The sequence below is a fragment of the Clytia hemisphaerica genome, unplaced genomic scaffold (genome assembly GCF_902728285.1).
Source record: "Clytia hemisphaerica strain Z4C2 unplaced genomic scaffold, Clytia hemisphaerica genome assembly, whole genome shotgun sequence".
NCBI lineage: Eukaryota > Metazoa > Cnidaria > Hydrozoa > Leptothecata > Clytiidae > Clytia > Clytia hemisphaerica.
The window spans coordinates 456,355-482,119 of NW_027103771.1; the positions used below are offsets into that span (position 1 = coordinate 456,355).

A 25,765-nucleotide genomic window follows, 5' to 3' on the forward strand; every position below is an offset into this window, starting at 1 on the left:
AGGAGGCATTTTCCATTGTTGAGAGACCCCTGAAAGGTTGTACGCGAGTTGAATGTTTAAAAAGATGTTATAAAGCTGTTACGTGTCTTAATTTACTAAAGATATAGGCAAGGTCATTGGTACAGTACAGTTAAATGCAAGTGGAATGCTGTAAGATAAGTGACTTCATGTCACCAAAGATGATAATTTACCTTGGTGTACATTCAAAAAGTTTAGTCCCCTAAGAAATGAAAGAATGATTTTGATGTTAAGTTGAGTGTTTAATAATAACAATATTTTTTTAAGAAATTTGTCATTTGTTTTTTGATATGTACTATCTGCATTCGATGCCAGCATAAAACGCGTTTTGTCGATTTTCTCAATTTTGACTTCATGTGGGTTACTTCTTTTTGTCAGAAAGGGGCAGTAAGATAAGTGACTTCATGTCACCAAAGATGGTAATTTACCTTGGTGTACATTCAAAAAGTTTAGTCCCCTAAGAAATGAAAGAAGGATTTTGATGAAGTTGAGTGTTTAAAAATAATAACAATATTTTTTTAAGAAATTTGTAGTAACAAAATATTATGGAACGTAAGCAATGGAAAAAAGTATTATATGAGGACCAAGAATTTCCAACAAATTATACAGACGATACATTTTTGGAATCAATGAAGAAAAATGGTATGGTATTTGAATGACTTTGACTTTCTGATTCTGTTTAATTTTGTTATTAATTTTCTTCATAAGGATACTTTTTATAAGAACCTGAAGTCTCAAAGCTCATGACCAGCCTCAAAAATTCTTTTAAATTATTCAATGAGAATTTTTTATGAAAAATAAAGAATCAAATAGTTCAGGGCTTCCAGACCCAAATTTTGGAGGAATATAAATGTACTAATTATCCTCACCCTGCCTCATAAAAGTTTCATAAGAACGTAAGCCTCAATTTTAACAAAAACCTGAACAGTTAAAAGCAATCCCAGCTTCTGATTTCAGAAATTACTGATTTTATAACCAAAAATGAATAAGGTAAGCATGTTAAGAATATCTAAGTCTGAAAATCAGGCAAAAACAACCAGCTAAGCCTTAGACACAATTTATCTTTTTCTATGAATACAGTATGTATTTACCATCATATTGATCTATTTGTTCCTATTCATGATATTCATGACGTTATGTTTTCTACAGAAGTATATACCCCGGTTTTAGCAGAAAACATTCCGTCATGAATATCATGAATTGTTTCTTGCATAATTTGTTCCTTTCAAAAAAGTTTTTGCCTTCCTGAAAAACCTTTCCAAAAAAACTTTATTTATGCTATTTTTCTTATGTTTTTTCAAAACTTGGACCTTATTTTTATTTTCCAAATAGATCTTTCACTTAGGGTCCAATCTTTTTTTTTAAATTGATAATATATGTGCACGTTAGGCACAAAAGCATGCAAGGCAAGTAATAAAATTTGATTCTCTTTGATTCTCCACTGCTTAAAAGTTATAAAATTTTGATCTTTGCTTTAAAATTCTTCATTTCAGTAAACACCAGGATGCATGATCTTAGAACAGTTATCTTTGAGTCTGGTATTGTTTCACAGCAATTAGCAAGGTAAAAATTATCATCTATTTTAATTTATTCTTACATGAACGTGTATAATATCAAATCAAATATCCATCGTTCTCTATTTGAATGAACCCTCACATCACAGACCAGGTGGGATCCCAGCTAATCTGGAGAATTTGGCCATAATTTCATTGCCAGTTGAAAATATTCTTCAATTTACCCAGCTGGGAAATTGTCTTTGATTACATCAGCATTTAAAATTCAATGGAAAAAACAGCACTTGCCAGAACCAACCAAGTTTCTGAGCTGGGGAACAATAGAATTCCTATCCCCATTAAGATTTTTGATTGAAATTGTCATCCCTACTGTGGGAAAAAAATTCACTGGGGCTGTTTTTAGATGAATGGGGTGTTTTAAATAATAATCATAATGATATTGGCATTTTATTCACATCTAAACCTAAACTTTTGATTGGAAGCTTATATTTTCTTTTTATTTTAATGCTATTTTTTAGTATTTGCATTTTGGTTTGTGTTTTCATCAACCTGGAAAACTGTCGTCTTGATCCAGAAACATTGATCTTATTGGTCTCCTGTTTGCTGTTGGTCGGATTCCTTGTGCATCATCTTCTCTACCAGTTACATCCAGGTAATTACATTTTTTTAGGAGCCCCATGGTGGTTTTTTTTATTTCTGGGTCTATGGAAAGGATTGATCATAAAATTTGCCAAAAGTTAGTTCAAAATTGTAAGGATTTTATTGGTGTATTAATAAGGACTCTCAGCAGTTTGCATGAATGTATGTGAATACATTATTATAATATATTTTTCAATTAACCAACAACGAGCAATTATTTTATTTTTTGACAATATATTTCGATCTATTGATCATCTTCAGGTCTAAAATTCAATAAAAACAAGATTATAAAAATCTCCGATATAAAATGTATATGTTCACATATCTACAGTAAAAACAACCATAAGCTTACAGAAAAAAGTGAGAAATGAAAATGCTACTGCAAAAAAAAATATAATATGTAATAAAATTGTTGCTACTAAGGATAATCCCATGTGAGACTACTAATGTACGGCTTCTATACTCGTCTTTTGTGTTCAGTTGAGGCTTTAATTGATTAATAAAAAGTGCCTCTAGTGTCATTAAATGGCTTGCCGAACGAGAACTACCTTTCAAAATGGCTACGTCATCCATTGTTAATGAGTGCTGACATGACGTTATGTGAATGGTAACGGGTGCGTTTTTCCTACCGTGCTCCTTAATTCGGGTGATAAGATGTCGCCGTGTTTGGCCGACATAGCACGAATTACATCGTGGACAGGTAATTTTATAAACTACACCACTATTTAAGGATTTTTCCACGGAGGACTTCAATGATGGTAGCACTGTTTTTAACTTTTTCAAAGTAAATATCACACGACAAGGGGCTTTCAACTTTCCAAGGTTATGTTTCAATTCCTCAGATAATTAGTAGCAACAATTTTATTATATATTATATTTATTTTTTTGCAGTAGCATTTTCATTTCTCACTTTTTTCTGTAAGCTTATGGTTGTTTTTACTGTAGATATGTGAACATATACATTTTTTATCGGAGATTTTTATAATCTTGTTTTTATTGAATTTTAGACCTGAAGTAGCCTGTTAGACGAAAACCGCTTTTTTATCGCGATTTAACGTCTGTTACTTTTTGCCGTGGAATCGAATGTTCTTGGACGGGAAAGTCCGTCCAAGATTTTCTCTTCGGCGCAGCTCATTTTGCCGTGACTTTGGACAAGCTGCACTCCATCGCGTGTGCTTTTTTCGTTTTTTAAGAAGTCGCTGCATTGCTTCGATCGGTAAAGTTCAAATAGATTTTCGAACTTTCGAATTTTGTAATTCGAATTTTGTGATTCGAATTTTGAATATTTTTTTGAGAGAACCAAAATCATTTGTTTTGAAAAGTTGAAACCGAGCGAAAAAGAAACAGTATCAGTGGATGGAGGAGAAAAGAAGATGGAAATCCTTTTTTTGCATCAACAGCAGCAGAGTTGTTGGGTTATTTCCATAACAGGATTGAAGAATCCCAGAGACTGTAAACATTGAGAATGAAAATTATCAAATCAGATTAGATCCTATCCTACCTAGAACCATAAGTGCTGCAATCCAATGATGATTGAAGACGAACTTGTACTTTTTGTATGCTTTGGGATGGCAACGAATATCTTTTGGATATGGCATGAAACCTGGAAGAATTTATCTTGTTTATTCCTGGCCTATTCCAGTGGAAAGAAGAACTGTTTGTTTGTTATTGTTTTTATTGGCTGTTCGATGTGGTCTCTATCTGGTCGCTAGTTTGAAAATATTCCATTAATAAAATGGTGGAAAGTAAATTGACATATGATTGAAAGTAAAGTAAAATTTGATTGTATTCGATTCGAAAGTTTGCTGGGAATGGAAATGAAAAACTTTCTTCACAGCTGTCTTCACCAGTGACATAGACAAGTCTTGACAATTCTGGACAATTGCCAAAACTTGACACTATTTTTATGATAATATTCTAGAATTTTTACATTTTAATGTGAAGAGTTTGGTCCTGTATAATCAGAGTTAAAACTACTAATTAATTTTGAGATCTCGAGCAGATTTTAGATTTGAATTTCTCAACTTTGGAAACTAGATAATGAGCCAGTAAAAGGTGGAGGTTTTGCTTCGAATTGTGAGAGGAATCTACCTAAATTTTATTAGTTTTATCTAACTTTCCTATAAATTTATATTTTTAAGATGTTATAGTCATTGAGTTTTATTACAACTTTAGAACTTTGCTAAATTTTTTGGTAAATACATTAATGATATATTTCTATTATTTGTACCTCTTAATCCTGAAATTGCACGAGATCGACTCATTTCCATCAAATGATAGTCTTGGAATCCTCATTATACGATGGCCTCGAGGTTTCTCCACTTCTAGAAAAAGACAATTCAAGAAGAGAAGTAAAAAATGAAGAAGGGGAGTAAAAATTTTAAGAAGAGAAGTAATTTTTTTGTATTACTTCACTGAAAATTTTGCTTTTCTTCTTGATTTTTTTACTTCTCTTTCAAGCTTTGAAAAATGAAGAAGAGAAGTAAAAAATGACAAAAATACCACGTGGTTTTGATTACAACCCCTGACGTAGAAAGTTTATTGTTATTACAGAGAGACCCCTTACCAGACTCCAGAGGATGTTTGTAATGGCAATTATGTTGATTAGTGTGATTAAACGTTTAAAGCTATCCCTTAAGCAAAAGTTATAAAGCTTTTCATAAATTATAAAAACACTTTGTGAGAGTACTTATATTTATATAATCTTTGTTGTAGGATCACGTGTTTTAGACGTTGTCTTGTGCTTTAAACAATTTAAAAAGGGTTAAAACCATTTTGGCAGCTCGCCAATGTAGAAATTTTATCACCATTTCGATACTTAAAGACATTTTACTTCCCTTTTTAAAATTTTTACTTCCCTTCTCGATATATTTACTTCCCTTCTTTAAATTTTTACTTCTCTTCTTGAAACTTTCAGAACTTTTTTTAGAAGTGGAGAAACCTCGGGGCCATCGTATCATTATTTTTTATTTTACATCCCTGTATCAAAAACTGGCTATGGCTAGTGTTGAGAGTTTTCTTTTATTTGATTTTGGTTGCTTTTCTCTACAAGGAAGAAAACCTTTTGAAGAAGTGGGATTATCTCATTACCTTTCTAAATTAAGAGCCTGTTGACAATACCATTAATTGGAGCTGCTTGAAGACTTTTGGAAACTTTTTTGCTTCTGTAGTTCTTTCGTTATAATAGGGGTGTATCAAAATAATTTCAAAAAAAAACATTTTCACCAAACTCCATCCCGATCCCGAGGATTCTTTTGTTTTGATTTTAATGCACGGAACTAAAAAATTGAGACTAGATTGAACATCAACGCACATCCTCTCCTACCTATTCGATTGTCCGTTCCAGTCTTTATTTTCGAGTTCCGTGTTTTCCCGCCCTTATGCACTCCGCACGGGATCGACGTCACCCTCCACCACAGTGCGATAACTTTCGACAAACGCTTCAAAATGTAACTGACCATAAAACAAAGAAAAAATTTGGTTTGTGGGAAGGTACTGGCTAGACCTGAAGATGATCAGATCGAAATATATTGTCAAAAAATAGAATAATTGCTCGTTGTTGGTTAATTGAAAAATATATTGCTCATGCCACAATGTTTTTGCCATATCCATTATTATAATGTAACAAAGTTCTAGGCGCACGAGGGCCTCTGGAACTGATCGTGATTATACGTATTTTACAATTGTCTTGTGTTGAATCTTTTCGGGTGTTTACTCCATGCAGTGTTGAGTCTTTCTTTGAAGACTTTGACTGTCTTTGCTTCAGCGAAATCTTTTTGCAATTTATGCCTGGTTGGTATAGTTCGATAAGATAAGGAATTCGTTTGTACAACACGGAGTCCATTGCTTCCAAAGTTTGGAATCATCTCAAAGTTGTGCCTTCTGTTTGGTCGCGTTCGACGGGCTATCTTGTTTGGGATGGTATCTTTTTCGTAATAGTTGATGTGCTTGTAAAGTTGGACCATGTCTAAAAAGTGTCTTCTAAACTCGAGCGTAGGAAGATCTAATTCACGCAATCGTTCTTCATAAGACATATTACGACATTTTTGAACAAGTTTTGTTGCCTGTCTTTGTACTCCTTCAATCAGATTTACGTGTTTACGTATAAACGGAGACCACTGACTGAGCGTACTCCAGATGCGGGCGAAAAAACGTACAATACAATGTTTTGAATGTACTTGTACTCATGTTTACAAATCCTCGATTGATTATGCCAAGTATCGCGTTTGCTTTTTTGACTTGCTTTGCAATGTGTTCTTCAAATGTAAGTTCTGAGTCAATGAGGATTCCAAGATCTTTTTCTTCAAAGACGTGTTCGAATTGGCGTCCATCTAGAGAATATGGATGAGCATGTTTGATGTTTCCAAACTTTCCTAGCGTCAGAACGTGACACTTTTCAGGATGGAATAGTAATAGCCAGTCTTTCGACCATTCTACAAGTGTGTCTATAATCATTCTGAAGGGAAACAGAGTCTTCGATGCAGTTGACTTCTTTGAATATTTTGGTATCATCAGCAAACAGTAGGATCAATGAGATGACCTTTTCAGGAAGATCATTGATGTATAGCACAAACAGTATTGGTCCCAGTACACTACCCTGTGGAATACCACTCACTACAGGGTCTGTAGTCGAGAAGGACTGGTTCACTTTTACTGATTGTGTTCGACCTGTTAGAAATGACGTTATCCATTTTAAGATTGAACCGTTTATTCCATATGTTGATAGTTTCTTGCATAGTCGCCGGTGGGATACAGTGTCGAAAGCCTTAGCAAAATCGAAGTAGATACTATAAACAACGTTTCCTTTCGAGATGCTCTCATAACATTTATCCAGATAGTACAAAAGCTGTGTCATGGTTGAACGGTTGTTAATAAAGCCATATTGTTTCTTCGATAAAATATTATGATCAGAAAGGTTCTTCATGATGTGTTTCCTCAGTATTGATTCCATTAATTTGCACACTACCGATGTCAAACTAACAGGTCGATAATTGACTGCCAAATTCTGAGGTCCTTTGTTTTTGTAGATAGGTGTGACATATTCGTAATCTTGTGGTAATGATCCTTCAACTAAAGATTTGTTCATGATTACAGCTAAGGGTAGAGACAGATAGTCAGATAATTCCGCTAGTATTCTAGGGTGTATTTCGTCTGGACCGAATGACTTATTATGGTTGAGCTTATTTTGGTTCAATTCAATTCCATTGATTTTGTACCATCTCCTCAGAGATATGAATATCTCCGATGGATGAATCAGTTCTCTTTTCAAATGCAGGAAGTTCAACTACTGCTTCTTTTGTGAATACACTGCAGAACTGTCGTTGAAGTATATTGGCTTTTTCGTGATCTTCATGATCTACATGTAGCGGCTTTTTGCGTCAATGCCTGAATACTTTTTAGAAACACTACGTTAATGTGTGAATCAGAGAACTTTGCAATCGCTGTTAGTGTAAAACGCAGGTCACAGGTCGCAGGTCGCAGGTCACAGGTCAGTGATGACAGGTTGACTCTAATCAATGTCATTGCAGAGGAAAATGTTTGGAAAACACAAAGAATTATCAAAAACATAATTTTCAAGCAATTTCATCCATATAAGACCATTTCAAACATCAAAATTTAACCATGTGCTTTTATCGATCTTTCGCAGTTTGCGCCGTGTATAACGCAGACCAGAAAATATTTGAAACCATATTATACGTATAACAGGCATATTACATATTGTAATGTTTGTAATGTTATATGATGGTTACATATAATAAAACACATCGCTCTAAAACTACCTTCTCAGAGAACTCACGAGCTTCTGATTGGTGTAATTTTATATCCAGCCATATTTTTATCATCAAATTCAGTATGCTAAATAGTCATAGCTTCACTTCTCTACTAATACTTTACCTTTGAAAGGATTGGACAGTCTTTTGATTGATTACAAACCGTGGTATGCACTATCACCAACCACGAAAAAAGTAATTTTTCAATCAAATTTGAAGAAAATAATATACCATTTTGTTCTATTCACTAATTTCTCTATACCTTTTATTTAGACATCTCCAGTTTTCTTGTTGTTTCAATTCTGATATTTGGGTTTTCACCTATCTTGAAAACATTGATGAAAACAATCAGCACAGATACAATTTATGCGATGACGGTATGAAATTTTTTTGAGTAGTTGTTACCAAGCCCGACTCGTGCACAAGTTTCTTAGTTGATTTCAATAATAAGTTCTACTGTCTCAGCAAAATATAAAGTCTAAGGAAATAAATGAAATTCTCCAAAAATCTTGGTCAAACTGTTGTGAAAAGCTTTTTCTGCCTGAAATGCATACTTCAAAAATATAGTGTAAACAACGTTATTTTGGTGTTTTACCAACAGGTCTTCATGTTTATGTGCAATATGCTGTTTCATGATTATGGAGTAGATGTTGCTATGTAAGTTTGTCATTATCAAAATATCGCTGGATTGTAATTTTTTTTGTCCTAGACTTTTTAGAAGTGATTGAAAGGATTGAAATTTGTGGCTGGGTAGCTCAGTCGGTAGAGTATTTGCTCTGCAATCTAATCCCCGGTCACTGCCAACTCATTGAATGAGTAGCTTAGGTTAGGTAATCTGATATGGGCGTTGAGTTACTAGGAGCTGAGAGTAGGTGTAGCATTCAATTCCCCAGGTTTAGTAGTGGTCAAAATGCTAATCCTTGCAAAATGCGGAAATTCCCTTATTTGCTCATTTATAACACATCTTTCAGCACAAGACCCTCCCCAAAAGAAGTTCATGATCGCTATATTTTCTTCTCATAAAAAGGTGATCCTTAGCCCTCAACCAATAAATTTTTTTTTAATTTGTAAACGTTTTTAGTGTTTCAAAAGCTATTTCACTGAATGCTGGTGTTTTCGGTGCAGTGTGTTTGTCTTCACGTCTTCAGACCACCATTCATGTCTATGCATGTGTTTACTTTGCTGTCATGTTGTTTGCCATACTTCCTGAATTCAGAAAAGCTGTCAAGGTATGTCGCGCTTTATAAATTGTTTCACATATTTCGTACAACACTCCTCTAAAATTGTGCGTCAGTTTGTTCTATGCTTAAAATCTGTTTTTAAAAATGCGATTATGTTTTTATGATCTATAAATACACTTTTAAAAAATTGTTTAAATAATTTTTCTAAGTGTTTTTGATAATAAAATGTTGCTGAAGTCGAAATTCTTAAAGTTATTCTTTGTTTTAGAAATTCCATCGTAAAGCGTACATACTCCAAACAGAGGGGATGGTCTTGCTAGCTATTTCAATGTTAAACTCCATCAATCAAGTTGGTGCCCTTGCCTTGTTCATCTCACATGTTGCTATCACCTTTTTATTTCCACTGTGGATGATCCGATTACAAGCTTTGAAAAAGTAAGAGTTTAATTTGGAAATAAATTGCTTGAAATTAACTTTAAAAAAAAAATGGTTATAGTTTGTATTGGGGCCCAAAAGGAATCACTGGCCAACAAAAGCGAGATTTTCTACATTCACCACCATGACTAAATACCTTATTACGCGAATATTACTAGGCAAGTATTTAACGGCCTTGAATTTTGCATGATCTGAAATAAACACAAATTGTTCTGCTTTTTCAAGGACGCATCAGCTGGTTTTAATTAAAGGTCCCTTAAGGGTTTTTTTTAGTAAAACGAAATTTTTTCAGTTTGTGTTAATAAAATGACTAGTAATATTCGTGTAATAAGGCTACTACATTTTTATTTTACTTTTAGTAATATCTATGGACCATGGGATGAGGCAATGATTGAATGAAGTCGAGGAGTTCACCGAATATAAGAAATATTACAAGTTATTGACCTGTTGATGTTAATCGTAAGTTTGACAACATTGTCGGTATAAAATTCTTCAGGCTGCATTATATAACCACGTTGTCTATCATTATGCGAATCTATTTAAAAAAAACGCTCTAAATATTCTTGGTTAAATTTAAACCTGTGTTATATTACAACAAACTTTATTTCATCATGGATGGGTATTTACAATGTGCACGAAAACAGGTCGTGTAAAATGTAACTTTGATAAAGAAAAACAAACTGGAAATGAACTGTTTGATGACATTGAAATAAATAAATAACATTTCATAATATTATTGCATTATGCAATAATATTATGAAATGTTATTTTTACATAATATCCAAGCAAGTTTCGTTGACAGACATGCCTTTGGTGTCGGTCTGCTGTAAATATTTCCGTCCAGATTTTTGATTAGTATCAAATAATTTTAAAGTCGAGATTTTGGCCAAAGTACAACTGAGACCAAAATCTACCGTCAATCGAAAAGAGCCAAGTCTCTTTCGCTTTTCTTTTTCGGCAAAAGGCAAGCTGCATCTCTTTTTGAACAGAGATAATTTCATGAATTTGAACAATACAGTTCGATTAATTGTCCTTTGGTTTGATCAATATCAGTGTTGATTTCAAAGTCCACGATTCAGTGATGGGTCCATACCTCATACCCTTCCATCCATCGCCAACCGGTTTGTATGCTTGTTCTTCTGGATACCACTGAGCATTTGGCATGAAATCCCCACATTTATTGTACCACCAGCCACCTCTACTATTCCACCCATTTGCACAATTATTTTCATGTTTATCGTGATCTCTTTCCCAGGTGCTGAATTCCATTCCAATGGAATAATATAAAATATCCATTTTGTTACTTGCGATTGCATCGAAATCATCAACTGATAAAAGATAGTTTTCATCTTCGCTTGCGACTGAAAATGCACCATACTTCGCCATAGCAAAATCGCCACTAAAAGATACTGCTTCAATCTTGACTTGTTGAGATTGATCTCGGGTGATTTTATGGATTAGTTCTAAACCTAACCAGAAACTCCCTATGAATAAGAAAATTTAGATATAATTATCTTGTTCCATCTTACACTCAAACGTCAAAAAAATAAGTACAATTTAAGAATAAGCCTGAGCTGAATTTTATGCAAATTATTAACTAAGGAAGGGTGAAGTTGGTTGTTATCTCTAAACATGCTCCAACTTTTCCCTAAAAGCGAAAGCATGATAGCAGGACCTATTTGGAGCTAAAATTGCCAAAACCTTAAGAAAAATTTTTTTTTTCCTTATAAAAGAAAGTGTAATTTCATTTTGCTTAGCACGAGAGGATCACAACATTATGCATTACCCTCATTAAAACCTTATCTAGTTTGAAGTGAATTAGAAAAGAAAGAGTACCCTTAGAGTCACCAAATCCTTCTTTGTATACGTCCCATTGCCGATGGAAAGAGAATTCATTATCAATGTGTCTTTGTATGACGATCCATCCTCCATCTGCATCAAAATGACAAAACAATGGATATTCATATCCATCACCAAAAATATTGAGATGGTAATCTCCTGATGCCCGTACTCCGATATTGTACAAATCTTGACAGTTGCGTGTTTCAGCATAAATATTTGTGTTAAGATCAAGCCCAGTAATATCAGAGGCTTGCAATGTAACATCGAAGAATTTACAATTGAACGAATTTGAATGGGTCGTTTCCATTACACGACATTTCTCACTATAATGGCATATCGAGAAGCATTGTTGAAGCTTTGGTGTTTTTATGGTATGGTATGGTATTAGAGTGGTCTTCTTGTGTTTACCAATGAGGTCGAGGCTCTTACCAAAAGATCCTTTGAGTAGGTTTAGAATGAGTAAGGGGTGGACAAGAAGCCACATAATATGCATCTTGGTGTTCTTCTTTGGATTGACTTCCCTAAATCAGAAGAAAAGAGTTATGTGATTGGTTCGAGTGTTTTGTAATAGTATTATTAACCCTTGGTATTAATATGTATTTAACTGGGCTTTATCACCTTGAATATTAAATAGCCAAGGTTTTAAGCTCTAAGAAGTAAAAGAAACTTTTTTGAACGGAGTTCGTACAGCAAATTACATTACCTCGTACAAATAAATCTCAATAGCTTTTATATTTTGTTTTACAGAAAATACTTGGTTTTACTCACCCTATAACTGGACTTTGTTTCGTTCTTTTCCCTGTACACAATACAAAGCTTCAATCTACAAAGTTTTTGCGTGAAGAGAATTGTTTGTATCTTCTTATGTCTAATATTTTTTTTAATTAAAAAAGTAACTTTGGCGGAGAAAATATATTGATCAAAATCAAATATATTGATCAAAATTAATAATGCATCAATAGGAAGACGAAGAAACGAGAAAGTTTTGGGGTGATAAGCGCGATTTTGCTCCGAAATGAAAAATGGCACGGTTTCCCAAATATATTGAGCTGACTTTTTTTGACCCAAAATAGTTTAATGGGGTTGTTTTGCTAGAAGAAGCAAAAAACTTATATGCTCTTTCCAAGAACTTTATATTGTGCTAGCGATACTTGAATTAGATAAATTAGATAAATTTACGGCAGCCGAAAAGCATTGGATTTGGCCAGGGTATAATTTAAAAAAAGAAATTTCTTCAATTGACGCTATTTTGCACCTTGCACGAATTCTTCTTTTACCATTTTCGTACTACAGTTGACACTCTCTTGTTGACGTTCTACTATTTGATAGGCTCCCTTATTCGATGAAATTTATAGTCCCCGTCAACAAGAAACTCTCATAAACGATGCTTCCTTATTCGATAAGGTCCCTTAATCGATAGAAAATTCAATTCCCCTTGAAGATCGAATTAGAGAGCGTCAACTGAAATGACTTTCTATCTATTTTCACTTCTTAGATTGGACAATCGATTCATTTCATTTCATCAATATTCGTGGATGATGGTTAAACATCGATTGGTTTATTGCAGTCAATTATTTCTAAACGATATTTACAAGTTCAGATTCAATTTATACGGAAGTTTATCGCACGAAACCCGCAAATACGATCATTAAAGGTATAACTGCAAAAGCATATTGTATAGATGCTTTGATTTTGCGAAATCGCGTGAGATTGCTGCAATCAGGGTTATAATATTTGAGAAAAGAGGGAAATTCACCGGGAAGTTTTACACCACAATCGATTTGTAATTGCTCTAAAGTAGGTTTGAAGGCTAGAGTTTTAACTCTTGAGTTTTAATGCTAGACTTAAGTCTTAGGACCTTAGGATCTGAGGATCCATTAGTTAAAAAATAGTCCAATAAGCCTCAGAATATAGCCTGGAAGTCTGCCAACCCCTCCCAAATTGAAATATTCGATATTAAATTAAAGAGATAGCCCAAAATCGACTTTCTTGCCGGATCTTTAAATCTTGAAAATCGTTAAAATAACCGGAATTCTCAATATATTTACCATGATTGTGATTCGCGAGATTATGCCCTGTAAATTTGCTATTTCTGTCAAAAGTTGGCATTTTCAAGGCCATAGTAACTGACTTTTGGCTGATTCGTGAAATTTTAAATCGACACAAAATAATTGAAGCTTGCTGTGAGGTTGAGCCAGTGCGATTAGCACGTTCGACAGTTACATAATCAAGTATAATAATGAATAGGTAGGGCGCTAGTGTATCACCTTGTAATACACCTGCCACAATGTTAAAGTATTCAGTCTCACCATCTGTAGATACTACTTTCGCTCGTGTATCCTTGTAAAGAATGTCAATGGTATTAATCAGTTCATTAGGTATACCGTATGCTGCCAAAACCTTTAGCATCTTACCACGATGGATGCTATCAAATGCTTTGCGGAAGTCAAGAAATAAAATAACCGCGGGAAGATGTCTTGCCTTGACGCCTTCAATCCAAAGCCTTCTTAGGGCGAGGATTTGTGATTGAGTTGAGCGGCCGGGGCGGAAGCCATTTTGATTCGATCGGAGATTTTTGTCGAGTTTGGGTTGAATGCGGTTTAGCATCATTCGGTTGACAAGTCTTGCTGAGATAGCGTTTAGAGATATGCCTCGATAGTTTCCAGTCTTACTTAGGTCTCCTTTCTTAGGGACGGGTATTATGTTGCTTGTGGACCATTGGGATGGTTTGTCGTGATTCAGTAGCAATCTTTTCGCAATATTCAGTAAAATATCTTCTAGATTGCATTTTTTGATAACTTCGAGTGGAATATTGTCAGGACCGGGCGCTTTGTTTAGTGAGATTCTATCTTTTGCTTTTTTGTATTCATCAATAGTGAATTCACCCGTTTTGAAATCTAGGTCATCAAATACGGTCTGGATAATTTCGTTTTCGTCGTCAATAACAGGCTCTTGTCCAAGTAGTTGTTGGAAGTGATTGAACCATTTCTGGATTCTTTCACGTCTGTCTTTTCCTTCAATGATACCACTTTGGCTTTTTTTTCTGTCTGACATATATTTATGAGTCTCCAACAATCAGAATGTTTTTGTGTACTTGCCGATTCTTCTATGGCTGCTATGTCGTTACTTAATTGCGGAACGACCGTTTTGAGGGCGCGAAGCGCACGAATAGGGAGCGTAGCATCCTTTCTCTAGATCTGCGCGTGGCGTAAAAAAATCTGTATATGTACGAAAATTTCTGAAAATGAGCCGGTGGAATGGCGAAATATCGACTTTGCTTCGTGTTGTATGGGGTTAAAATTAGTTTAGCACTATTTGAAGTATTTGTTTCATAAATTACTTATTTTAATAGAATATAATCTATGTTTTGAGTATTATAATGCAAGATCTTTTATGAAAATGGCAACTTTGGTACAAATAATAGTAATAGTACCAAAACTTCATCTCCTTTGCTTTTTTCCCGCTTCTTCCAGATGTCTGGGCCCAGTCTTTTTTTCTGCGGTTCATTTTCAAAACAACAAAGATGGCCCTGAAAACCAACGAATCTCTTCGGTTTTTGAGGTGCATGCATTAACTTTTGGACTGATTATGGCCCATTGAAAGGTAAATGTTCATTTTTTTTTACCTTTATAGTTTCAACTACCTTTGGAATGTTACATTAGTACTTTTTCTTTGTGTTGACTTTTTTGTATTAAATTGGAATTCATCTCACAAAATAAAATGTTTCTTTCTCGGCCCATATGTGTTTCATGGATATCATATGGCCATGTTTTCTTTCCACAGGGTTATTTTTATTCATATGGGTCGTGCGTTTATTCCATTTTACTCTAACTATAATTATTTTCATCTCTTCTGTCTTCAGGGTTCAGGCGAAGGAGCTTGCTTGATTGATGTGATGGGTGACTTTTAACTACCGATCGGCCGACTGGCTGAATCAGCAGTGCTTCAGAGTTTTGGTGAGTGAACGTGCACAACAAAGAAGCATCATAAAACCAAAATATACATAGCATTATGACTGTATGAACAGATTGTGATATTGATAGAGAATAATAAAATGGTCCTGCTGAATATAAATTGTGCCAGCCAGTTCCATGTTATTCCATGCAATGTTTACGAGACAAAAGAGAAGACTGTACTGGAAAGCAGAATGATAATTACTAGTTGCTATTTTCGTCATTGAAGATTTCTTCAATATTTATTCGATAATGGAATCATTTTGATTTGGCTTGATTGATTGTTGATTCCATTATCGCTTGCTGACTCTCCAGAGATTTTTGTTTAACATTGAAGCTTGATCATCATCAATTAGAATAATGCCAATTTATATTTGTACGATAAAGTGATAACAAAAGCATGATTTATGACTCATCGCGCAGAATTGACGTTACAGTTTTTGACATGAAACAAATCCGGGGGTTCTGACGTAGATTTTTGACGTCAAAAAATTAGAAATTAGAAATTTATTAATTTTTCCCTCCCCTTGTTTATTACACTGCTTCCTGTGTATAACGTCTTCAGACATAAATATGATATTTTTGAATCACTGAATCTGTCCTCTTTTCAGAAATACCAAACTTGTTTAGATTTGTAGGTTGGTAAAAAGGTTTGAAGCGATAATGTAAAGGTTACTTTTTTTATATGTTTTTGAAAATTTGACAAACTTTAAGAGAGCAGAAAAGATACAAATTGGGTAGCTTTCAATTTCCCACCCCTCTGGAAAGAAAGTTCAGCCCTTTCTCTTTTCAACGGTGTATAAATATATATATCGATTAAGACAATTTCCATCGACTTTTTTGTCCTAAAGATAGGCACTGTCACTCTGACGAAAAAAAATAAAGGCTTGTAAATTCTGACGTTAATGACAAAAATGATGACAGAGATTTAAGTATATTTAGACAATTTTCCCACCCATCGCAAGTGAAAGAGGATAAAAAATGCTAAAAACTGATATATAAAAAAGTATAGGTTGTAATCCAATTTCCATCGATTTTTTTGCCTTGAAGTTATATGTATATTTCCATTGAAAATCTTACTAACGTCAATTTTTGTAACTTATCTTCAAAGCAAAATTTCACTAAATACTCGGCAAAATATCGCGCACGGTATTGCTCGATACATCTTGATAGAAAATTCAACTTATAAATGATTCATACCTTTGAAAGTTTAATTTCTTGAGTGATGCCACAAATCTTTTTCTAATGATAATGCTTGAGTAAATTCGACTTTCAAAATCAATAAATAAATGTCTGTCTTCCAAAATATTGTACTGTACAAATTTCGCTTTCTCTCCTGTCTGACTAAATTTTCAGTTCTATTTTGTTTTTGTTTTAATAATAATAATATTTCTCTTTTATCACCCCTTTTGAGGTATATCTAAAAATATCTACAAAACCGTATATACATTTAAAAAGCTGTCACCGTAAATGGTCTGTTTAAATATACGAAATTTTTCTCCCGTTATGAGACGGCCCCTGGTTGAAAAAATAAAAGATACAGAAGGAATTTAGTTGAAGTTGGGAGATTAATAGCGCCTGAACTACACAAAAGACCAAGAATTTGAAAGGAGGTTTAGCGAACTAGCAAAGGGCTAGGCAAATTTATCCTTCCTCCTAGGAGTATTGTCTCGGAAGGAAATAACTAGTCTAGGGAGAAAACAAAATATGAAATATATAAATGAATATGAATGGAACTAAAGAGATCAAGTTATAAGAATACTTAAAAAGGCCTAAAAAATTGACTAAGTCATAAGAATACTGAAAAAGGCCTAAAAAAAATTGACTAATTTTGTCAAAGTTAGAAGCTAAAGTTTAGTTGTTTTAATATCAAAAATTGCAAAGATTTATGAATTTTGTGCAAACATGAATTTAAATTTGATTTTGTTGTAATGATTAAGAAGCACAAGGGTTTCAGTCATGTTAAAAAAAAAAAAAATAAAATAAAAATAAAAATAGTAATCTAGCATATAGTAAACTAATAAAAAGAGAATAAAACTACCTAAAAATAGTAATCTAGCATATAGTAAACTAATAAAAAGAGAATAAAAGATAATAATAAAAAATTTAGTTTCTAACAATATTTGCTTCTAAAAAAGCTTTCAGTTTTTGTTTGTTTTCAAAGTCCCATCTGCTAAGAATGTCAACTATTTTCTCTTTCGATTCACTTTCCAGTACATTTTCTTTTGTTAGTTCTACCTTTTTCCCAAGCAGGACATTACAAATGTTGATTTCACATTCGTTACATACGTTTACAAAGTGTGACAGCGTAGGGGAAAAGTTTTCTGTGGACAAGTTGGTTAACAGATAGTCCTTTGTTGTGTCATTGTTCATTAATTGTTGTAGGAGTTTTATTTTTCTGGTTTTGATAGTTGACGAAATTTCATAGATATTGAAGAATTTGTTTAGGTCGTTTTTGGAGTGCTTTGATATCCCCCATAGAGATTTGATAGTATTTCTGAACTGAGTGTTTACTAATGATTCGAAAGATTTGGTCATCTCTGATAGTTCCAAACCGTATAAGAGCTTTGGTATTAGAATACTTTTGGTAATGGTTGCAATTGTTCCTGGGTGGGCCCATCTAATTCCTGAAGATATTAAGGAGGATGTAGTAGCCCATAGGTCTGCAAGTCGTGAATGAATATGACGATCGAGGGTTAACAATTTTCCTTGTGTTCCCCACTTGAAACCGAGATGTTTGAGTTCTTTCTGTGGTGGTATGCTTACGTTTTCCAATATGACTTTTGGATCAGGGATTGGGCTTGTTCCCGAAATGACAAATTGAGTTTTCGTTTTGTTGAATTTTAGACCATGATCCTTTCCGAATTCTACACATTTATCTAACATCTGCTGTAGTTGTTTGAGGGTGGGACTGAGTAAAATAATGTCATCAGCAAATGCCACGACCGATGTATTTATACCTCCAGGGAGTCTGGTCCCAATGTTCATGTTCTGTATGTCCTGGATTAGTTTTTCGGTGTAGTGGTTATAGAGAAACGGAGACAGGATTGATCCCTGCCTGACTCCTTGGGAGAATGTGAATTTGTCTGAATATTCATTTCTGTATCTGATGGTAGCGTCTCCTTGTAGGTATAATTTTATCAAAAATTTAAGCACAACATTTGGAACGGTTGATTTTTCGTACAGAGATGTAAATAACTTGAGCCAATTACAGGTATCAAAGGCTTTCTCTGCGTCTAGACTACATAGATATACGGGTGTATGTTCTTGGTTGTATTTTTGAATTGTTTCTTTGATGAATAGTTCGGCGTGAATGGTTGAGGAATTTTTACTAAAACCAAACTGCATATTGTTGTGCTGCTTGACTTTTGGGCATTTGTTTAGAATGGTCTTTTCAATGATCTTTGTTGTGATTGGTGTTAAGCTGATGCCTCTATAGTTGTTTCCATCTTGAAGTGGTTTCTGGTATGATTTAGCGAGAGGGATGATTATTGATGTGGAGAGCGAGTATGGTAGTTCTTGATTTGACATAATGCGGTTTGTTAGTGTAGCAAGTATTTTGTGTAGTAAATTTGGTGCGTATTTGAAGTGTTCTGCTTTCAGGTCGTGTGGATCGTATGTTTTGTCATTATTTAGAGAAGTTGTAGCTAACCGAATGTCTTCATCTGTTACATAGAAAATTTCTTTCTCCTCTTTTTCAATATTTTCGAGGAATTTTCTGAGCTGCTCATTTGACTCATTGTTATCGATAGATTGGCTCTCGAACGTCATGTGATCAATAAAAAAACAATTAAATGGCTCTCACGAGCCAATAGGAAAAAAGAAAACTTGCAACATATCTCTAAATCTTTTGTTTAAAAAAAATTAATGATTGGCTCAAAGCACAACTAAATGGCTCTCAGTAGCCAATCGGAAAAAAATATGACATTTTGCGTTCGAATCTAAAAGTAGAAGCGCTTTGTCTACGTGACAGATTTATTTTTTTTATAGGAAACTTTAGTCCTCCTGCCTTTCCTTTAGAACTGTCTCTGTCCATAGAATTTTTATTTCCCCGAAAAGATTTTTGTATGGGATAATTTTTGAATGCCATTTTTAATATTTTATGAATTATATCACGAGAAAAGAAATGCAATTTTATCGTAACTTATATGATCTTCTCAATTCATATTCTTATAAAAACAGTGAAACATTTCGAATGTTTTCGTTCGAATAGGGAATTAGGCTTTGGTATAAAAGGACAGATTTGAACATTTAATAACAAATCAAAACATTCGAAAATAAGATTTTTAAGACGACAGATATATCGGGAAAATGTTTCTTGTTGCCCCTCTTTCTTCGGATGAAAAATTTCGACTCAAGATTAGTGGTCATGAGTTACAAAAGATAAATGATCAAACTTTTGACGAGACAAGTATAAATATTGTAGAAACTTTGTGCCTTCACACGTTAACCTTGATAGACGTCGACAAAACGGTTAAATGTATTCGGAAAATGGCCACTAAATTTAAGGAGCAGATGAAAGGCAAAAATTCCACCAAAAAACGCGAGTTGAGAGATCAATGGCACTTTGTCAACATCGACGACAATTTGGAAAAAATTGATCAGACTGAAAAGGTATGTATTAATGAAATAAGTTTTATTCTATAAGAAATTTTTATATTACAGAATTCATAAAATATAAATTTTAGGAAAATGTTTTCCCGCCGGCAGGATTGAATTGTTTCAGTGTTGCGTCATAAATGTTTCATTGAACAGTAACATATTTTTTATAAGCATATTAAGAATCGAAAACAGATTTGGGGGATAAACATTTTCTTAAGAACATGAATGTCTAAAGACTGCTGAATACATGTACATGTTTTTTGTAAGAACCCATCGATTAAAACAAATGTATTTTTCTTTGCATGAAAAATAGGCTGATTACGTAAAAAAGTTTAGATACGTTACGAAACATTTAAGGTTCTAAAGGCCGATTTTTTAAGAAACAATTTGGCCGCTTGGTAAAACTAGTTTCTTAAGAAAAAAAGGGTGTCTAATAAGCGTGTATCACCCGTTTCATACTGTACTAATGTTGTACTACGTTTATTTTGGTCTGTACGTTTATTAGGCAATAGGCATAGGTTGAGGCAATGAAGTATAAGCCCGAAGGGCTAGAAGTCAATCTCCTTGGTAGGATTTGAATCCAACAAATCCTATCAAAGTTGCGCGGCCTTGAGCGGATCGCCTGGTTTTTACACAAATGACAGATTGAAACTAAAATCTACCGCTAGATTTTGAAAAAAATATCAATCGTAAACAAAGGAATTGCTAGATTCAATCGTCAAAAATGCGGCGTATTTCTTGCCTGAGAAAGGTTAGAGATTGACTTTAGCCCCTCGGGCTTTAAACTCAATGGGTTGAGGGCAGCAAGGCTGCAGCACGACGCTGACAAGGGATTTTAGGAAAATCAGGTTTATTATGACCCCATTCTGTTCATTTTTACCTGCAGTACCCACATCCCCTATTTATTCCACCCTTCCACAAAAGAGTACCCTATGTATATATAAAAAAGACGATACAAGATATATACAATATAAATATTATGAAAATATTTCCTCATATTCACTTTTGGGCTTTTAGATAATGACCATTTTAACATCTTTTGTAGAGACCAACAGTTAAGACTCCAACAAAAACGTCAACGAAAGCCTTTGAAGAGTTGGGGCAAAGGCAAAAGTACAGACGCTTAACACAAGTTCGGTAAGCTTTTATGTCAAAAGCAATTCATTGGCCTCGTACATGTCGTTCTAAATTAATTTAGTAAACCATGCTCTCGTAACAAAATTTTCAGAAAAAGAGAATCAAATGTCTAAAGAAAGGAATGTCTGAAAGTGAATCTAAATGTGTACTATTTACAGGGAAAAAGTAACGAGAGCAGTGGAAAAATATGGCTTTGCAACGACTCAAATAAAATTAAAAACATCAGCAGCCACAAAGATCACTGTCTCATGTGATAAAGGTAGATATTTTTGAATATTCTTTCACTTCGATTTAAAAGTTTCAACGTTTTCCAATGAAAAATACTTTAAAAAAGAGGAAAAATTACGATTTGCGTTAAGGGCTCGAAAAGGGCATGTAAAAATCAGGTAATCGAAATATCATAAAAACGTGTCAAAAATGTATTTAGAATCATCCTTGTGGTCAGAGTCATCGAACAGCCAAACGGTGTCGAGCAGTCAAACGTCTTTTGAATCCAGCCAAACGTCTTTCGAATCCAGCCAAACGTCTTTTGAATCCAGCCAAACGTCTTTCGAATCCAGCCAAACGTCCTCAAGTGATACTCATCCAAATTTCCAATGGAAAACAGGTGAAAATACCATTCTTGCATCATTTCTCGATTTAGATAATGTAAATCAGCACGACCCATTCCATTCATTCTGATCATTTGATAAATGTGATTGTCCAATGAATTCTTTCATTAGGTGATGTTATGTCTGAAATGGATAGGACAAAAGCTGTTTTGTACGTGTTGGACAGATATACTGTTTCTGTGAAGGCATACCATGAGCTGTCACAGATAGCCTTTGATCTGCCCAGAACCCATCAAGTTGAAAGGACCCAAAAAGAACTCTCTGGAAGCTTTGTTATCGACCACACCCCAGGAGACACCGTTGGAGCTCAATGTTCACTGATGGGGGAATTAAAAAGAGATTCAAGAGTAAAGTCAGCAGATAAAAGTATCATGGTATGTATAATAATCAGCAGCTCTACTGGTGTATGGGAAATATCTCAGAAAGGTCTTAACCTCGAAAAAAGTTCCACGAGGCTAAATTTTTTGTTATTTGTAACTCAAGGCTTGAGAAAACATGAAACATCTTAATTTTTTAACTAAAATATCAGTTTGTCAATTAGGATCATAGATATTAAAGTTTGATATTATTAACTTTAGCTAAAAGTCAGTGGTGATGGCACAAAACTCACTAGAAAGTCGAACCTTGTAGTGATGTCGTACACTATTATAGAGGAGTCTGGATCATTCTATAAAAGCTCTGGTGAGTAAAATGTTTAAGTTCAGGATACACCTCCCCGTAAAAAAATTCAAAAACAAAAACAAAACGATTTAGTTTAACCACACTAAACTGAAAAATTACTTGGTAATCAGGCTTTTGAACATAGGCCTCTAAATAGATAGCAATTTTCAAAGATAAATAAATGTTAAAATAAGATGCTTCTTCATTTACAGGAAACAATGCTGTTGGTGTAGGTATGGCTAGTGAATCGTATGATTGTATGAAAGAAAGTTTTCAAGATTTGATTACCGAGGTGGGCGAAATTGCGAGAAATCCGAAAATCAATGTGGATGGGAAGGATTTAGATGTAAATCTTTTGATTGGTGGAGATTACAAAGTAAGTACATTTTGTTAGCTTGAGTTACTGAAAATCTAATCAACCAGTCTACTGTAGTCATGTTTTGTGGGTAAATTTAAAATGATCATGAATTTTGTTATTAATGATATTTTTACCTTGTTTCTATATTCAGTTTCTCTTGATGCTACTTGGTATGAAGCAGGCAACCTCCAACAATGCATGCATATACTGCGACATTAACAAGAATGACCGGTAAGTGTGCAACCTAAAATGTAAGATTATTATTATTATTATTATTATTATTATAACAAATGCAAAATAATGTAGTTAAACTCTGAGAGAGCCACAAGTACTAAAAAGATTACACAATATCACCAAGGATAATTTATATAAAACTCTTAGCTTTAAAATATCTCAACACTATACAAATCTTAAATCAATTTTTAGCCAAGATCCTTCAAAGTCAGGAAAAAAACGAACCATCAATGCAAAATGGAGCAAGCAGCCAGGATGCAAGGATGACCCAATCTTCTCAGATGTCCCGATTGATCATTATTGCGTTGATGAGCTGCATCTTTTGCTGAGGGTCACAGACCGGTTGGAGGATGGAATGTTCCATACCATTATTGATATCGATGAAGTAAGTGGACTTCCTGAAATTAGAGTTATAAAATGTTTCAAATTATTACTACTGATTGAAATTCACATCGTAGATAGGGATTTAGGCTAGGTATATTTATCACAAATCAAAACTTATCCCTAATAATTTCTCTTTAGAAAAATGGAAACAATGATATGCAATCAAAACTTGTGTCTGCAATGAAATCAATCGGCATCACTTTGAAATTTTGGAGAGACAAGAAAAATAAATTGGAGTGGACATCATTAATGGGTAGTGATAAGAAGAGAATGTTGAAAAAGTTGCCAGCACACTTTGGTGAATTTCTGCCAAGCCAGGATGTGGCTTCAACACAAAAACTGTGGAAGGTAAAGGCTATTAACTTGAATGGGTTTTAAAACGAGAAAATCTTGAAATATTTCTTAAAGGAACCAACTTCTGGCAAATTTAGAGATTAATGAAGATTTACCTAAATTAGATATTAACTTTGGTTTCTCAGGACTTTGAGGAGCTCTACACCATCATGAACCACCCAGAATTGACAGACGCTGAAATTGATGACTATGAATTGAAGGTATGAAGATTTTCCCCAAACAAAAATGTCTTCATTAAGATTTCGGGTTGCTTCCATTCAGTGTCGTCTAAGATCTCCATTTCGTTTGGTTGGTGAACGTGGATTTCATCCTGTAAAATATTTTCGTAATTTAGACACATGCATGGATCAAACAATTAAAGAAAATGAATGGGTGTGGATATGATTGGGCATTCCCTGTTACCCCATACATTCACATCATGACAAAGCATGTTCCTGAAATCCTGCGGAAATACAAAACCTTACGGATCTTTTCTGGTCAAGGTAATTCTAATAAATTCTGAGAGCCAAAATTAATTTAAGAAGGGATAACCAAGGTAATTATTACACGGCTAGGTCATTCTACTAAATTCTGAGAGCCTCATCAAATCTATGATACTAAAAAAACCTTAATATGCTTGCTGAAAAATAAACTGACAAACTTTTAAGAAGCTTTTCTGAAGAGAGACAATGTTGCATAGAACTTTTCCTAATATTTTTAAGGAGTCGAGAAGAAAAATGATGACCTGCGAAAAATCTTCCATTCAAAGATCAACAGGAGAGATGCATGCGTGAACATGCTGTGTGTTGAGAAGCGTTCTCAGCAGCTCCATGAAGAAGGTTACGAGAGAAAGAAGCGCCCATACCACCACACAGAAGAATGATTGCAGTAAAATAAATGAGAAAAGAAATTTTATATAGTTTAAACATGATGCTTTTGTTAAAATTCTGAAATTATCACTTAGTGCAAATCTTGGAACTATTTTAGAGATTGCCAATACCCATTCCTAATTTGATCAGCATAAACTTGCATGATCATAATCTATATTTCTCAAAATCATAAGCCTAACTATAAATCAAACATAATATAATACTAGGAATTAAAAGTATCTTTGCTTATGGTGACTGTAATCCTTTGTGTCAACCTCTGCTTTTTCTCTACTATCCTTTCTAACTGGGTTTTTTTGTAAAGCTTGGGGGATTTCGATAAAAAGCAGCGGATTTTGACAGGGAAAAGAATAACCCTCTTAGTTCCTCTCAGGTTTATGAGACTAAAATGCCAATCTTTAGGGAACCATCTGGGATCAAAGTCATCTTTATGTAATGCCTTAGTATCCTTTTTTAGGTCCACCCCCTTCCCATTAAAGAGGTACCGGAAAACTGCGACTGGAAAGTCGAGTTGCCTCACACTCTGGAGCCTTTCTTTAAGGGATGCCTCAAAACATGAGAGGAGTCGCTCTACAAAAAACTCAACTTGCCTGACATCTGGCGATGGAGTCTCCCAAAATCTAAAAATGCAAGCAAGTTTAAATCAAACTTAGAGAAAATTTAGTAGAACTGTTAGGCTATTTCACACATCAAAGTTGTGCTTGCGTCATTTGAGCCCAAAAATTTGAGTCGGTCGGTCTGCAATAAAATGCACTCAGAACGGCCAGCGCTGAGATTAACAGAAAAAGCTCAATCTAATGTGCAGATTTCTGATAGCCCTGAAAAAGTCCCTAATGTATAAAACACAAAGTTACAGAAATGAGTGGAAAGACTTACTGCAAAAGTCTTCTGTCCACCAAATGATCTGTCGGTTCCCAGGTACTATCTTCTGTGCCCCATCCAGACCATTTCACAAGATAAAACGTTCTCTTCCCAATCTGCAGAATTACAAAATGAGCAACTATTGTCTTTGAGAATACTAAACCATGGTTTTGAGCCAAATTTCTTTTTGTTTGAGACACAAAATAATTCTCAAAAACAAATCAAACAAACCTTCTTCTCTGCTAAGATTTCTTCAGCTTGATAAATGTCCTTTCTTCTTTTCAGTCTGGATTGTTGAGCCAAAACTTCGTGCTCAGAGGCACTTGAAAAGTTATTCAAGGATAC

General features: G+C 34.2%; 4 protein-coding genes and 1 long non-coding RNA gene across 5 annotated transcripts in view; 2 read left to right on the top strand and 3 right to left on the bottom strand.

Annotated features, from left to right (window-relative positions):
* Positions 1–25,765, bottom strand: part of LOC136806051 (membrane protein FAM174-like) — a 420,508-nt gene that overhangs the window by 79,085 nt on the left and 315,658 nt on the right. The gene's annotated exons all lie outside the window — the stretch shown is intronic.
* On the top strand, positions 544–13,193 carry LOC136806055 (phosphatidylinositol N-acetylglucosaminyltransferase subunit C-like). Its single transcript, XM_067062626.1, has 9 exons — positions 544–660; positions 1,512–1,581; positions 2,051–2,184; positions 8,216–8,319; positions 8,544–8,599; positions 9,024–9,171; positions 9,392–9,558; positions 9,918–10,017; positions 12,896–13,193. Exons 1-8 carry the CDS (start codon positions 564–566, stop codon positions 9,955–9,957), a joined length of 816 nt encoding a protein of 271 aa, XP_066918727.1. The 5' UTR covers positions 544–563; the 3' UTR covers positions 9,958–10,017; positions 12,896–13,193.
* LOC136806061 (angiopoietin-related protein 4-like) lies at positions 10,324–11,916 on the bottom strand. The gene is made up of 2 exons (XM_067062632.1): positions 11,395–11,916; positions 10,324–11,042 (listed from the first exon to the last, which is right to left on the bottom strand). Exons 1-2 carry the CDS (start codon positions 11,891–11,893, stop codon positions 10,582–10,584), a joined length of 960 nt encoding a protein of 319 aa, XP_066918733.1. The 5' UTR covers positions 11,894–11,916; the 3' UTR covers positions 10,324–10,581.
* LOC136806062 (uncharacterized) lies at positions 21,229–24,568 on the top strand. The gene is made up of 11 exons (XM_067062633.1): positions 21,229–21,351; positions 21,520–21,699; positions 21,815–22,077; positions 22,282–22,384; positions 22,576–22,739; positions 22,873–22,952; positions 23,148–23,340; positions 23,478–23,687; positions 23,819–23,893; positions 24,028–24,175; positions 24,395–24,568. The coding sequence occupies exons 1-11, from the start codon at positions 21,234–21,236 to the stop codon at positions 24,553–24,555; spliced, it is 1,695 nt and encodes a 564-aa protein (XP_066918734.1). The 5' UTR covers positions 21,229–21,233; the 3' UTR covers positions 24,556–24,568.
* LOC136806063 (uncharacterized) lies at positions 21,616–23,244 on the bottom strand. Its single transcript, XR_010846513.1, has 3 exons — positions 23,181–23,244; positions 22,856–22,965; positions 21,616–21,826 (listed from the first exon to the last, which is right to left on the bottom strand). It is a non-coding gene; the product is annotated as an uncharacterized lncRNA (long non-coding RNA).